The 13,636-nt window shown below is 46.3% G+C and overlaps 3 protein-coding genes across 3 annotated transcripts; 1 reads left to right on the top strand and 2 right to left on the bottom strand.

The window, feature by feature from the left end:
• Positions 1-1,772: 1,772 nt before the first annotated feature.
• On the bottom strand, positions 1,773-3,187 carry HD556DRAFT_1442016 (uncharacterized protein; the record flags this gene model as incomplete). Its single annotated transcript, XM_041306398.1, has 8 exons — positions 1,773-1,890; positions 1,947-2,092; positions 2,144-2,272; positions 2,325-2,457; positions 2,511-2,704; positions 2,751-2,859; positions 2,910-3,053; positions 3,111-3,187. 8 exons carry the CDS (start codon positions 3,185-3,187, stop codon positions 1,773-1,775), a joined length of 1,050 nt encoding a protein of 349 aa, XP_041161444.1.
• A 267-nt stretch (positions 3,188-3,454) lies between these two features.
• Positions 3,455-4,090, top strand: HD556DRAFT_1442015 (uncharacterized protein; the record flags this gene model as incomplete). The annotated part of the gene is made up of 4 exons (XM_041306397.1): positions 3,455-3,540; positions 3,591-3,659; positions 3,707-3,993; positions 4,038-4,090. 4 exons carry the CDS (start codon positions 3,455-3,457, stop codon positions 4,088-4,090), a joined length of 495 nt encoding a protein of 164 aa, XP_041161443.1.
• Positions 4,091-4,159: 69 nt separating this feature from the next.
• On the bottom strand, positions 4,160-9,725 carry HD556DRAFT_1442014 (uncharacterized protein; the record flags this gene model as incomplete). Its single annotated transcript, XM_041306396.1, has 26 exons — positions 4,160-4,261; positions 4,483-4,582; positions 4,634-4,707; positions 4,761-4,931; positions 4,991-5,238; positions 5,289-5,309; positions 5,366-5,416; positions 5,483-5,572; positions 5,625-5,713; positions 5,777-5,801; positions 5,850-6,102; positions 6,150-6,222; positions 6,271-6,327; positions 6,379-6,473; positions 6,535-6,543; positions 7,512-7,692; positions 7,744-7,898; positions 7,954-8,139; positions 8,193-8,345; positions 8,394-8,455; positions 8,506-9,064; positions 9,126-9,209; positions 9,266-9,376; positions 9,431-9,505; positions 9,555-9,563; positions 9,615-9,725. 26 exons carry the CDS (start codon positions 9,723-9,725, stop codon positions 4,160-4,162), a joined length of 3,144 nt encoding a protein of 1,047 aa, XP_041161442.1.
• Between the last annotated feature and the right edge of the window lie 3,911 nt (positions 9,726-13,636).

Here is a 13,636-nt window from a genome sequence, read left to right as displayed (position 1 = left end):
ATAACTTTTCATGGCGAATGGTGAGTATGATGATACCGATAGCTTGCCTTGATCACAGTACTGCCTTTTGGAGATGGGAAGATCAGGACCGCATGAATGATAACCTAGTAAGTAGTAGTGGCCAGGGCCCAGCAGCGTCCTGACAGTACTTGTTCCCCGTTAAACTCTTTCCAGTATTAAGCCCGGCAGGTGCGTATGCCATAGTCTGAGTCACATGGAGCCGCCAGATATTATTCAGAGATACTAGCATCCGTGTGCTTGTGAAGTAGTGAGTCGCAGCGGCCATACTTGAACATGATGGTCACCTGATTCTTCCGCCATGGATGATGGTGATTACAAGATCATATTCGTAATTTTGCTGATACATGATGTAAGCGCTAATTAATATCTCATCATGGGTTCCGGCCGACAACTACTGATTCCCTTTCATGGGAATCTGGTTCAATCGCTGCCTATGTTCAATGTAGCTCTAATGCTGCTTCATATCCGTTTGTACCTTACTGCATGCGATACGGCGAGCAAGCCTGAGGGCAGGATTTCGGAGCTTTGGACCGCAAGTACTGGTTCTTCAATATGACGCCGTAATATTGACTCAGACACGAACATTCACTGCGGAAATGAAAATAACTCTACTCTAACTTAATCGACTTTCCAGATATAACCTAACCCGACGCGGAAACTAAGTCGCATTCATCAGGTAACCGACGTGAAAATGATAAACTCATACAAGACTTTACCTGATCTACAATTTGCACAATATTAATCATAATTGCACTTCACATGACAAAGCTTTGAATACCTGGACTACGTGGGATGAAAATGGCCAGATGCACATTCTTGATAGTCTCATTGTAACTACGCATCAAGACGGTAAAATTTGTAATACCTGCCAACTGCTGCAAAATTGACGAGAGTTTCCACATTCTCCAATTTGAGTACCAGTGCCAGTATATTTGTAGTCCACTGCAATTCCGCCATGTCCTGGTCATGACAGGTACCTTTGCCGAGGTTTTCTTCCTTCGCAGTAGCTACATAAATTCTGGTGTCAGATAAACATTTATAATCCTGGACTATTTAGGATCACAACCGCCAACTGGAAACAAGATGTGAAGCAACTGTAGTAGGGTATCGTGATGTGTCGGCATGGTTGTCACATTACAAGTTGTGCTTCCTACTGCAACCTCGACAAGAACTCTCTTGTTGCTGATATTAGATATGTGATTGTGATACTAGATTATGTTGCCCGGATTTGTTAAGTACACAATGTAAGTAATGAATGACAGTGTACTATCATCTTAGCCAACTCTGATGAGATATGATCACGTCATACAAGTTGAGGTTGTCATTTTATTCTGCAAAAACTCTCTCTGAATGCTGTTATCATATACGGTCCTCCAAGGTTAGACTGTTTAGGACTGAAACTGACTTTGGTTCAAGGTTGCGCAACAATGGTAGCGCATTGACTTCCGCCGGCTGGATGTTGAGCTATGATCATTACAAAACGGAACGTTAGTTGCAGGCATTGTGAGACAATGCCTGCTCGCATGAATCAATTTGGTGTAGGAGAACATTGTGCTACAGAGTGACGATGAGTTATCATTTAATAAATGAATTTCAGTTATGTTGTCTTGAGTTGTCTTCAAAACGAACCATTCGCATCTGAGGCAATATGTGGACTTGCATTGTGATCAATTCATTCGTTACGAGAGAACACACAGTCTGGTATGAAATTGCGATTATATTTACTACATTAAAAACGGCTCCAATGTAGACTACGAAGAATTAAGATCTGCAGCCTGTTTGACTGCAAGGCGTCTGAGTCGGATCTTCGCCAAAGCACTGTTGGCGCTGATAGGCCGCTTGGCAGCAGATGACGTAGGAAATACTTGACTGGGTAAAAGACAATACATGAGCCTCGGAAAAATGGCGAAGAGTGAAAACAATACCGATTCCACCACGTGAGCAACTCATCGACTTCCTTAGATTCTTCAGGGTCCTCGAGGAGGTCGAGGAGACTGTGGTAGAAAGTCTCTGAGTCTGTGGACGTGTCGGTCCGTGAAAACACTGAAGAAGAACTTAGAGCGAATCGGACCTTCAGTGGTGCGTCAGGACAGTTTAGCTTCGGAAGTGCTGTAAGGCATACCTGCGTTGCAATATAAGCTATGGAAGCGATGGTGACAGCATTCATGCCATGGAGGCGAGCATTACCGGATCGCGTGGCTTTTGGTTCCTTGTCAACTGAACTCGGGGATGTGAAAACGTGCTTGTAAGCCTAGTGAGAAAACATGTAGTGAAGAAAACACAGAACAGGTGTTCATACTCACAGATACGAGTAAGCGATTCCTAAGAAGACCACACCAAGGATCATCAGCGTCGTAAGTATAGTTGGTGTACAAAAATATGGGCCATTGATCTCCGCATACCGACATTTCTCCGCTTCGGAGGCTCTCTCTCGTCCTAATGAAGTGAAAATGAGTGGCGACCGAGGATGCCAGTAAACCGAAACATACTCTGGGTCTTTCCAGTCCAACCCAGCGGGACAAAGAAGCGATCCAGTTAGCTCATGGTTGAATCCACGGTCGATCTTCGAGTTTCTGTGTAAGGGAGGCTGGATTGCTGCCCCTTTCGGGGAAATCCAATCAAGCACCGCAGACTTTAATGTTTTCGTGTCGTCGCCCCTCGCACCTGCGGCTCCTTTACCAATCTACATATGGTAAGCATAAACTCTTGACACACAAACAAAAACGCACTAGCTCACCGACATGAATGAGTTCTTCCTCAGACCCGTTTTGTAGTCGCTCTAAAAGGCCAGGGTAAGAGTCTAAGAGGTGCTCAAAAACGCGATGCTCTCGTCGCTCACTGCCAAAGATGTCAATAAGCCAGCGAGCATAGATGGATGTCGTTGTCACTCAGTAGAGAAGTCCTCCAGTGGAGCATCTTCCATCTGCTCTAATCTGAGGATACCATTGGTGAGCAGAGAAGGAAAATTGCACAGAGCGAATACTGTTCGGCCGAAGTGGCGCCCATGGGAGATAAGGGGATCAGATGTTGAGCTGTGCGACTAGATGAGTCTGCAAAACTCAGCGTACTAAACATCAGGGACAGCTTACGCTTTTTTACGGGGTCCCATCTGGAGGGCTGGGGTAGCCCGTTTACTCGGAATACTGGAAGCATTTTCGGTGGTCATGAGAGCTGGCAAGGTAGGAAGGTTCGGGTTTTGCTTAACTGGAGGCCAGCTTTTATCACAGATGCACCACGTGGGATTCTATGCAAACGACGTACCTGATGGCGGCCAAGCAAAAGCTAAATTGGCTGGCTGGCTGGCCACGGTGATTGAGGGCTTGGGTGCTGGCTGTGGTGACAGGGGGCCACAATGGCCTTCCTTTCGCAGGCTATCAAAACTTCGTGTAACAGGGAATAAAAGCTCCGTTAATGATTTCATCAGCGCCAGAAAATGAAACAACCTGCGTTCATGCAGCAATCCTTGACCCAGAGCCAAACCTTTAACCTATCCGGACATATCATTACCTTGAATTTCCGGTAACTCCAATGATGAACTTGCGGCAGGACTTACTAATACCTTCTATTAGGATCGAGGCAGCAGGAAACACTAGTAGTAGTAATCAGAGCGGTGAGGCTAAAAAACCCATCGTCTTAAGGTCTGTGAACATCTTTATTGTTCTTTCCAAAGCTTATAGTATTTTAGAGCGACGGATGTTGACAAGAGCACATCTTCAGCGGGGTATAACGAGGCTCCTGTTCTTCTGCCAGAGAACAACGGCGAGACGGGCGAGGACTCCGTAGCCGAACTCAAAGAACGACTGCAACTTGCAGATTTGCGCTACTCGGAACTGGAAGAGTTATACAAAAACTATAGACTTCGTTGGTTGGAGGAATGTTATCGGACCGGAATCTTAGAAGAATACGCACCAAACGGAATCAGCACATACCCTCCTCGTCAGATCGCATGGGACGCCCCTTCTCCTACTCAAAGTATGTCCCACGCGGGCTCCCTTGAAGTAAACTGACGGCTTCAGGTAATGTGGACGACGGAATCGAGGACCATGAACAAACGCAGAAGACGTTGTAACGCACGAGGTAGTTGCGGTAGCGTGAAACGTTGACACTTAAGGAGTTGGAGTTCTGTGACCAGAAAATCTTAGCGTGGTAATCTAGCTGCAATTGCAATACCATACAATGAAAAATTGCCCTGACAATTGCAGTCAGACGTAGAAGTTTCCGTCAAGACGTCGAGAATGTTCTGACGGATTCAATAATATATGAGTAGGCACCTTGAAACTTAGAACATGGAAATTGACATCATCTATTTAATCTACCAGAGCTAACCTCTAGATTTTTGAGCGCGACCCATGCGAGATACATGGATATCCCCGCAGTCTCAGGATAAAGATATCACTGCGGCCTTATCCTAGCTGGGCCTGGACCGTAACTGGCGACCACTAATATAATCAATGAACCTACCACAACGGCGAGTGTAGCAAAGCACGCAATGACTGAGGGCGCGGATGGCCTGAAGTCTATGGTGATGCCTGTGAGAAATCCGAGGATGGAACTTGTTACACTGACAATGATTCTATGAGTGACCTGAGTAATTGTAATCACATCTGCTTACCTCAATACGCAAAAGCAGGTCGGTATGCTTGTTATTACCAGAAGCATCACCGCCTTCCTTCGCAGATAATAGGCCTGTTCAGTCGGCAATATTAGGCTCAAGACGCAGGATGATGAGGAAATCGAACCGCAAAGTCCAAAGACTTCAGTCTCTCGCCAAAGTGGTGGACTATCGTGCCCGCAAAAATACACCCAACACCAAGAAGGAAGGAGCAAGAGCACAATGTTTGTGCAGTTGTTGTTGCGCCTAACCCTGGAACGGCAAGAATAGCGACATCCAAAGCCATGGAGATACCTGCCTGTAAGAACAAACTGAATGGGAAAGTGTCCTCGTTCACGGCACTGATACAGTCCTTACCAAGGTAATCTGATTTCTTGTCTGACTGCCGAAATCGTCGATAAACGACTGAACTTCCACCCCATTTACGATACCATCGACGGAGGTGCTCCTGACGCGAGAAAAAGTGATCGGCATACATAGCATCGTGGCTGCAGTGTTGCCCACAAAATGCAAAAGTTTGAACTTTGTGTGCCTCTCTCTCACTGCATGTGTTCGAATTAGGCGAGCCTCAGGTTGGTTGTAGCGGTGCAAATACTGGTGATGACCTATGTGCCTGTGTGATTAATAGCGAATGCTTCACAAGAGAGCGACGTACGTAGCATGTACATAATTCTGCCTTCGAGCAAAAAAAATATCAGCACTTGAAGTTCTCGGCCCCATAAACTCACGAACAACATAATACAATTCCGGTTTCCGGTACCAAATCATTTTCCGCAATTTCTTCTAAGAAGAGATGTCGACTCAATTGATTTCATCGTGGCTGCTGTGCAGCGAGACAAGAACACATACCAACATAGGCCAGTTGACCGATGATTTGATCCATTTCCTCTAAAGTCCAGAAAATAGATGCCGCAGTAGATTGTTTCAAGGTCGTCGCTTCTGTTTTTGCTGTTATTCTGAGCGTCACTTTCAGAAGTAACGCAAAGCTTACCTCCAAGGTAGCAAACCATTTCTCCCCGTATGCGTCTCACTTCCAATCGAGACAACCTAAACTGGTGCGGAAAGTATTCGAAGTGTTTCCTACCGAGGAGAAAACGTTCAGTTACATTCAACTCTTTGTGTGTCCGGTATTTGACCACTCACCAATATTGAGCTTCCAATTCGAGTCCTATATGGTTCTGGTCAAGTCATGAAACAAATTTAAGAGAGGAAATACTCTTGTGCTTCCACGTGCTTGACTTGACACAAGGTTGGAAGAGAATGTAGCCATCGAGGTCCTCCAGCCATGCAATTATACGGCTGCCGGGGACTACATAATAATACTGGAACCTTTCTTCTCCCATAAAGATGATCGGCTCAACAACCAATATCCACGAATCTTCTTTCGCCGCGGCTCGTGATGCATTAACAAACTCATCCAGTGTCTGTAGATTCTGAAAGTTCCTCAGGTTCGTCAACGTAAACGCGTTCTATATTTCCATCAGGTAAGTCACTCGCAAGTATAAGCAGTACTTACCTTCCTGAGATTGTAGAAATACGTACCACCTATTGGGTGGACCAACTCTTGCCAGTCTCCGTACACCAGAGGCCTGTTGATGGAGATTAGTTTGACACCGGTCAATAATAAGACGACGAACGGAGGATCACTTATTTCTTTCCCACGGACCAGGTTATCTTCATACGCATCATCCGTACTATATACAAAAATCAATATGATTAATACGGTCAATGATTTCAGTACTTACAGCAATACTACTTCGGCGTATCGGGGCAATTGAGTCGGCCAGATACCAATACCACGATCAGACAGCGTGGCAGATTGTAGGGGCACTGACGTTGTCTAGAACATGATAGGGTGAGCACCGCGTAAAGGGCGAAAAGCACATTGCGATTAAACGTACCATGTTCTCCTAATCAGTATCGTCAACATGATGTTGTGCTGCGAGACTCGAATGAGGAGATCGAACACACCTTCGCACTGTCTGAACGCGTACTTGGAGGAACGAAGACAGTGATGACTCAGCTACCGATGGTAGTGGTAGGAGAGAGAGTTGGAAAATTACGTAATGCAGCATGTGCAGGTCAATTCGTAGTGAACGAGTATGCAGGCATAAACAAGTACACAGGCATAAACAAGTACAAATACAACATTAATTGCCATAAACAACAACTTTAATTACCCGCTACGGCAAATAAGGTACGTACAATAGTCAAATATCTGCCCGATTGGATCTAACAAACTCATATCGACGCCAGAGCAAACACGAGATGGCGCGCGTGATTAACGGACCCCAACTCACTGATTGTGACGTCTGCGTAAGTACTACTACCACTTTCTTTTATCATCAGCGCTAACACTCAACAGACGCATCTAGAATATCTAGAAGCAAAAATAAAGGTGCGCGTCTACATTACATTGCTCACTCCTGTCGGCCTGACTTGAGTGTTGGACTCGGAGGCGGCTTCTACATTGAATGCCCAACAAGTCCCGCAACCAAGTCCAATCAAGGCGTGGATACGGCTTTCGAAGGACAGGTTCGATCGTATGGTGCAGCAATTGAGATCGGCGGTGCAGAGGGTACATTTTCATTCGTTTTCAAGATTCAACGACTTATTGCACGCGTTCTAGAGATGAATCAGTAGGCGATGCTTAGCCTACATAGAGAGAGAACGCGCGCACTACCATTTACGACATGCCATGATATCCCACCACTCATTAGATAGATATCACCATTCATATAGCTTCACAAAGTAACACGCATACCCTCAAAACAAATTGTAATCTATGTACACAACTACTTGTACTTGTTGTATCACGTACCATCATATACTATGCAGGCGGCAGAAGCGTCGTAAAGTAACATTCATGAATATCCACAGACTTGAACGAATGTGGGAGCCTGTATTGCGCGTAAGGGACTGCTAATTCGTCATGAGGCGGTTCAACAATGATATCTTCGATATCGTCCATGACCTTCATCCGTTTCTCATTCGTGACAGGGTCTACAATAATTCTGGGCTGACGGGACTTGGGGTCAATATATAAGACATTTTCCTCCCTGAAGAATTTCACGAATGAGTACGATCAAATGATGCGTCAAGACACTGACCGTATGTGAGGAAGCCTCCGGGCCGCATCGAAGAAGGAGATGAAATGATGTGGATTCGCATACATCATATCCAGGGCGGCGGTGATATGAGGATATACCTCCAGCGTTTTTAAATGTACCTTTTCCGCATGAGGTGGAATGAATGACTGATACATCTGATGCAAAAATCGTTAATGTTTACGAAAAATTGTGAGAAGAGAAAACACTTACAAGAGTAACAAGCACGCCCACGATGCCCTTTCCTAGATAACCCGTTAAGGTTTGGATGGCTTCAGGGTAGAAATCTGCCAATCGCGCTTGGCCTTCAGGTAAGTCAGCGATGGGTCGGTATAAGGCGACCCAGAGGAGTTCCCGGAACCCTTGAGTGACAATGAGCTTGCAGATGGCTTCTTGAATCTAAAGGATGAAAATTTTCAGAAGATCTCATTGCGCGATGTGCGGTCTCTTACCATGCTTTCATTATCAGAGTTCATCAAATCGATGATGTGAAGTTTTATCTCGGCCTCCTCCTCTGTGTTTTTCCCAAATCCAGCATCTGGAGTCGTCCCACCCCTTACAATTTTCCTCAGCTCGGAAGTGAAATCTATGGGGTAATCTAGGAACTGACAGAAATGTTCAGTAGTAGATGTATTGCGATGGGACAAGCTCACCCTGTTTCTCAATTGGGACCAATACACGCGAGTTTCGCTGCCGATAATGTTCGCTACCGTTACTGATAAAATCGTAAGTGAATGATGTTTATAATTGAAGACGGGCACCTACAAGGTATTTCACGCAGTTTTTCGTATGTTGTGAGGTGGACATGGAGTGCTTTCAGGAAGCTGGCGGTTATCAGCCGCCTGCAGTCCACCTCACGCATAGAGAATGGATTGGCGGGCATGCCAACCAGAATTTGGCCCACGTAAAGATATTTTGCCAACTTGATTGGGCGCCCCCAAGGCGATGTCAGCAACGTGAGTTTTAGTGACCTTTTCTGGCTGCAGTCGAGGGAATCGTCCCTGAACGTCAGCCTCCAATGAAGTTCCTCGTGAGGAATATCTGCACCATCAGCAACTGTGTTACTGAAAGAGCTATTGTCATCTACAGGAGGTTCAAACATGTCATCTGCCGTAGATGCGACAGTGAGATCGACAGTACGATCATTGTCAAAATCCATGGACAGAGGAAGCAACGTGTTAGAGAACGAGAACGGTTGCTGAACGAATGGATCAAAGGCGTTCCAAGATGCCTGCGCGGGAAAGGCAACGGGAACAGGAGCGGGAGGTAGGAAACCGTTTGGGAATTGTGCGGGGTTGAACGGAATTCCGTTTAGTCGTTCGAGCTACGAATGCGATGTAATTTTATGAGTCAGATGATGTGATGGTACCGAGAAGTGTACTCACCACCCAGATGGGATATAGAAGACCTTGTGGGCTAGGCCCGCAAAACGGTGGGCGAATATCTTCAAGAAATCCAGAGCTACCGGCCTGATACGATTGGCCTATGATAAGCGAGAGGTCGATGGCATCATATAAATTCTTACCTCGATTTCGTATATCGAAAACCTTGCGAAGTTGTGATCAGATGCTAGGAATCCAATTTGACGAATGATATTGTGTGCTGGCTCGACGAATTCTCGATATTCCTCAGGCCACTATAAATAAACGAGATGAGATGATGAAATTAACTGAGAAGGTATCGACCTCACATAGATCGGTGAGAGCTGATAGTCATGGGCGGCATATCCTATGAACAAGAATCGACTGGAGAGGCCGTGGAAAGGCTGAAATCAGAAGTCAACATAAGTACACGTCTGATCGGCGACAGCCAACCTCATCGTTCTGCGGAAATGTTAGTGATGGCGATCATGGTCCGCAATGAGCTGCACATACCCTGAGGGGAAGAAGTCGAAGAACCCGGTTGCGCGTAGTTTCACTGTGCACATAGACATAGATTGGAGCGTCAGCAGCCGGAACAGCTAAAAGTGAATTCGACTGTTGCATCTTGATGTATGAAATAAAAGGAATGAGACCCTTTTAAAGTATCCAGACATGCAAATGTGTCCGCCCGGATTTACTACTTTCAAATAATAATGGCGTTCCAGAACCAAATACAGTGCGCCAGCCCTTGCCGATGGCGAGTCAGGGTTTAGCCAGGGCATGGCAGCCATTTACAACGAGGCAGAGCGCAAATGAATGGCAAGGCCAGAAAAAGCGACGGCGAATACGACACGCCAGCACAAATACAGCCGCGCCAGCGAGAAGTAATAATATTTACGGCACGCCAGAGGAGGCATTGGCGAATTGCTAAATGCTAAAACAAACAGGGGAAGCGAGTACGAAGCGAGAGTGAAGCGAAAGCGTAATCACGCGAAAGACAATCGCAGGCTGGCACGAATTACCAGCAAGACCGAAGCACATTAATTCTCGTAGTCAAAAGTGTGGTCAACAGGGAACATATCATCCAGTGCCAGTGAGAGCGACGCTGTGCTAGCATTGAGCCCCTGATCAAAGAAGTCAATTTCTTCCGCGCCAACATGATCATCTTCATCCTCCTCTTCATCAGCAGCTTCTTGATGCCTTTCTCCGCTGGCCAGGTACACATGTTCTGTCTCCTCCGGCGTCTGTGTAATGGGGCGGGGAGTTCCTTGTGTCAACAAAATATTTGCCTGATGAGAGTATACGTGCCCCACCCCGAGGCCGTAATGAAAGCGCATAATGGTATCACGATCGACGAAGCTAATGGAATAACATTAAGAAGATTGAAATGATGCTATCTCATTGAGTTTACCTGTTGATATAGTATTCGCGCCAATCATGCTTGTCGCGTGCAAGAGGGGAAATTCCGCGTGCACCTGGATTGCGCTGTCCGCTAGCAAAGGCTGGTATAATGTGACATCCCCTCAAAACAACTCTGGGGTCTATGATCCCGAAAGCCTTTTGATCTTCCAGAGGCCGAAAATGAACGCGGCCCAATCTGCGCATGTCCCATGCATGACTTCGCACGGATTCGTACCACCTAACGAAAAGAAAGTCTATCCGACAAGATTCATGCACGTTTGCAGAGCGTACGACGTTAACGTGATGTACGCCAATGACTTTGGCATAACGATAGTCATCTCCGTCCTCGCCATCAATGCGATCGTGATTGAGCAACATAATATTGCAGTGAGGAGTCCTAGGATTGATGACATCTTGAGCCCTGCGGACATCGTAAGTGGTATAGTTAAACCTAGCGAGATTGTGATGATAAATCCTGTTGCGTTTGAAGTAAATGGAGTTGTGCTGTTCGGAGGGATTTTCCATGGGCGATTCAGTGGTTTCCGATCCAAGGCGACGAACTATATGTTCTTTCAATCGAGGGAGAAAGTCCTAAACAACATTTCAGAATGATGGAAGAAGTCGCAACAATTGTATTTACCTTCATAGCGGGATCTCCTGCATGGTTGCGGAGATATTGACCAAACTCGTCGAAGATCTTCTCGCTTTGGCCAATGTGATAGTGTACTTGGGGATCACTCGCCATTTCAGACGGGTCTCTATGAGGAGCTTGTTGTCGCTGACGTTGTTTGATGCGGCGCAAGCGCGCCTGACGGCGCTCGATCCGAGTGAGTTGACGAACAAATTCCTTACGATCAGTTCAGCGGTATCTGCCTTTCGACGTACGATGCTCTAACTCTCCCTGGAAAATTTGAGTTGGAATGGATGGAGAAGTAGGCGGAAACTTACTGGTTCAGTGCTGTATGAATCTGTCGTGCCAAAATGACGGATAGAGGCGACGTAATCCCCAAGCACATGAAACTTGTAAGTGTTGAAGTTGAATGACTTCTTCCTTCGCGGTTGCTTTGGTTCAAGTGCATCCCCTTGAGTCGATTTTTCTTTCCCTTTATCACTGGTACCCTGACGAGCTCTCCCCGAAAGATTCGCCGAGACAGTCTCGGCCCGTTTGCCCGCTTCCTTTGCCTGCCGGCGGGATCGCGCACCAACTTCACGATCGAGCTCCTGTGTTTTATATGATGGGCATACTTCATTCTTGAATAAACGAAATTGTACTCCAAGATCTGTCGTCATTTGGTCAAGAATATCCAAGGTCAAATCGGAATGCATGCGAAGCTTCGCAAGTCCGTGCCAATGCGACATGATGAACAGAAGATCAATGACAATTTTGTTATGATCATCGTCGGGGAGAAGGCCATCAAAAACCGGAATAGAACACTAGGAAAATGTCAGTTCACGAATACGGATGAGACTAGTTCCATAATCATACTTGTAAGATATCTTCGAAGTTTCGAGCAGCCATGTTCGACATATCGGATGTATTGGAGGAGAATCGTCTGATGGTCGCTGGCCCAAAGGGAGGGACCAGTCTATACCTGTCGAAGTTGAGTGTTGGCCCTCGCAAGTCAACATCGAGTAGATATTTGACAAACCTCTTATCAAGTTCGTGTACCAAATCCTTGTTCAAAGAGGTAAGAATTCTGAGTAAATGCACTAAAAGCATACGCCAGACTCCAAGCTCAAACTCGTGTAGAAGATCGACAACCAGCGCGATAAAAACGTTAAATCCAAAGGGACCCAGGCGGTCCAACAATACGTTCTGCTCAAGGGTCAGTAAAGGCGAGGAATCCAGTGGTAAATCATGCTCACAGAGGTCGGAACCCACGACTGAGGCTTAAGAAGTGCCTCAACTACTGTGCTGTCTACGCCGTAATTCTTCTCGTAGATTTGGCGACGTGCAGCAACAACAAGCTGACTCCTCGTAATGTCGGACCGCGCAAGAGTCCGACGTTGTGCTCTATCACAAGCCATGCCCAAACAGTGGAGCCTGTTTGTTGGTATGAGACACCGTGAGCATGGGCAACCTCCCAGCTGCCTGATAGTGGCAATAAGGACCCTAACCTAGGTGAACTTTGATTTCTACGGATGAATATTCACGACTCACTTTTCAGGATAATCCGCAGAATATGTGAATATTCGAGGATAAAACCGGCGTTTGACGCCGTCGCAGCACAGAATCACGATCCCGTGTTCATACGCTTCTAGGAACTCGTCATCAAGTAAAATTTTCCATTGCGCTTGAAACATTTCGCGATGACAATGGGTTGTGCATTCGCGGCCGACTCCCTTCCCTTCCGTGTAAATTCCCGCGAAATCTTTGAACACATCCGGAAGCTGTAAAGTACGTGAGTCCGGATGAAGACTACTTCATAATGATCGTCATACCTTCTGAAAATAAGCCACATGATTGCCCAGATTACATGATGGTCTACATCGGCGGTACTTTGATTCATTGCCGAAGTACATATACACCGGCCACAGCTTCGCATTACCGAACGTCGTAAGTTGCGTAGCGTCTGACCAGAACATTAGTGCAGCGACCACACGGGGAAGTTCGCATCCTGGCTCTCCAGGTAATTCCTTGAGTTCGCGGTGGGCCTCTATGAAGGCAGGTGACGTGTACAATTCGCCTTGAATATCTACTTCATGTGGGAGATGAGGCGGGCTCCATCGTAGTTGATATGGCTCATAATGAAAGTATTCATTGTCATGAGCATTTGCGAGCTTTTCCCGGATGACAGACACGAGAGACCGATGGTAGAGGTCTGCCGCAACGTAAGGTCGAATATCTGGATGAGCTGTTGTTCGAGAAAAGGGAACGTCGATGGTCACTTGAGTTTTTTGCCATCCAGCATCCTCATCTTCCCATTCTTCTCCCTCATCGCCAACACTCGCGCCTAGTTGGGAGTTGATCTTGTCCCAGTTCGTATGTCGCACATCATTTGGATCATAGTCTGGACGTCCAACAATGTCGATCAATTCCTTGAAACTCTGCTGTGATTTTTGTACGCTGCCATTCCAATACCAATGACCAAGCTTGAAGGAAGCTTCGTTGGGGTACGGATCAAAGGAGCTGT

Source organism: Suillus plorans (assembly GCF_016647745.1).
Source record: "Suillus plorans strain S12 chromosome Unknown HD556scaffold_21, whole genome shotgun sequence".
NCBI lineage: Eukaryota > Fungi > Basidiomycota > Agaricomycetes > Boletales > Suillaceae > Suillus > Suillus plorans.
Note: the sequence above shows the minus strand (reverse complement) of the source record. Positions and strands in the feature narration are given on the sequence as shown.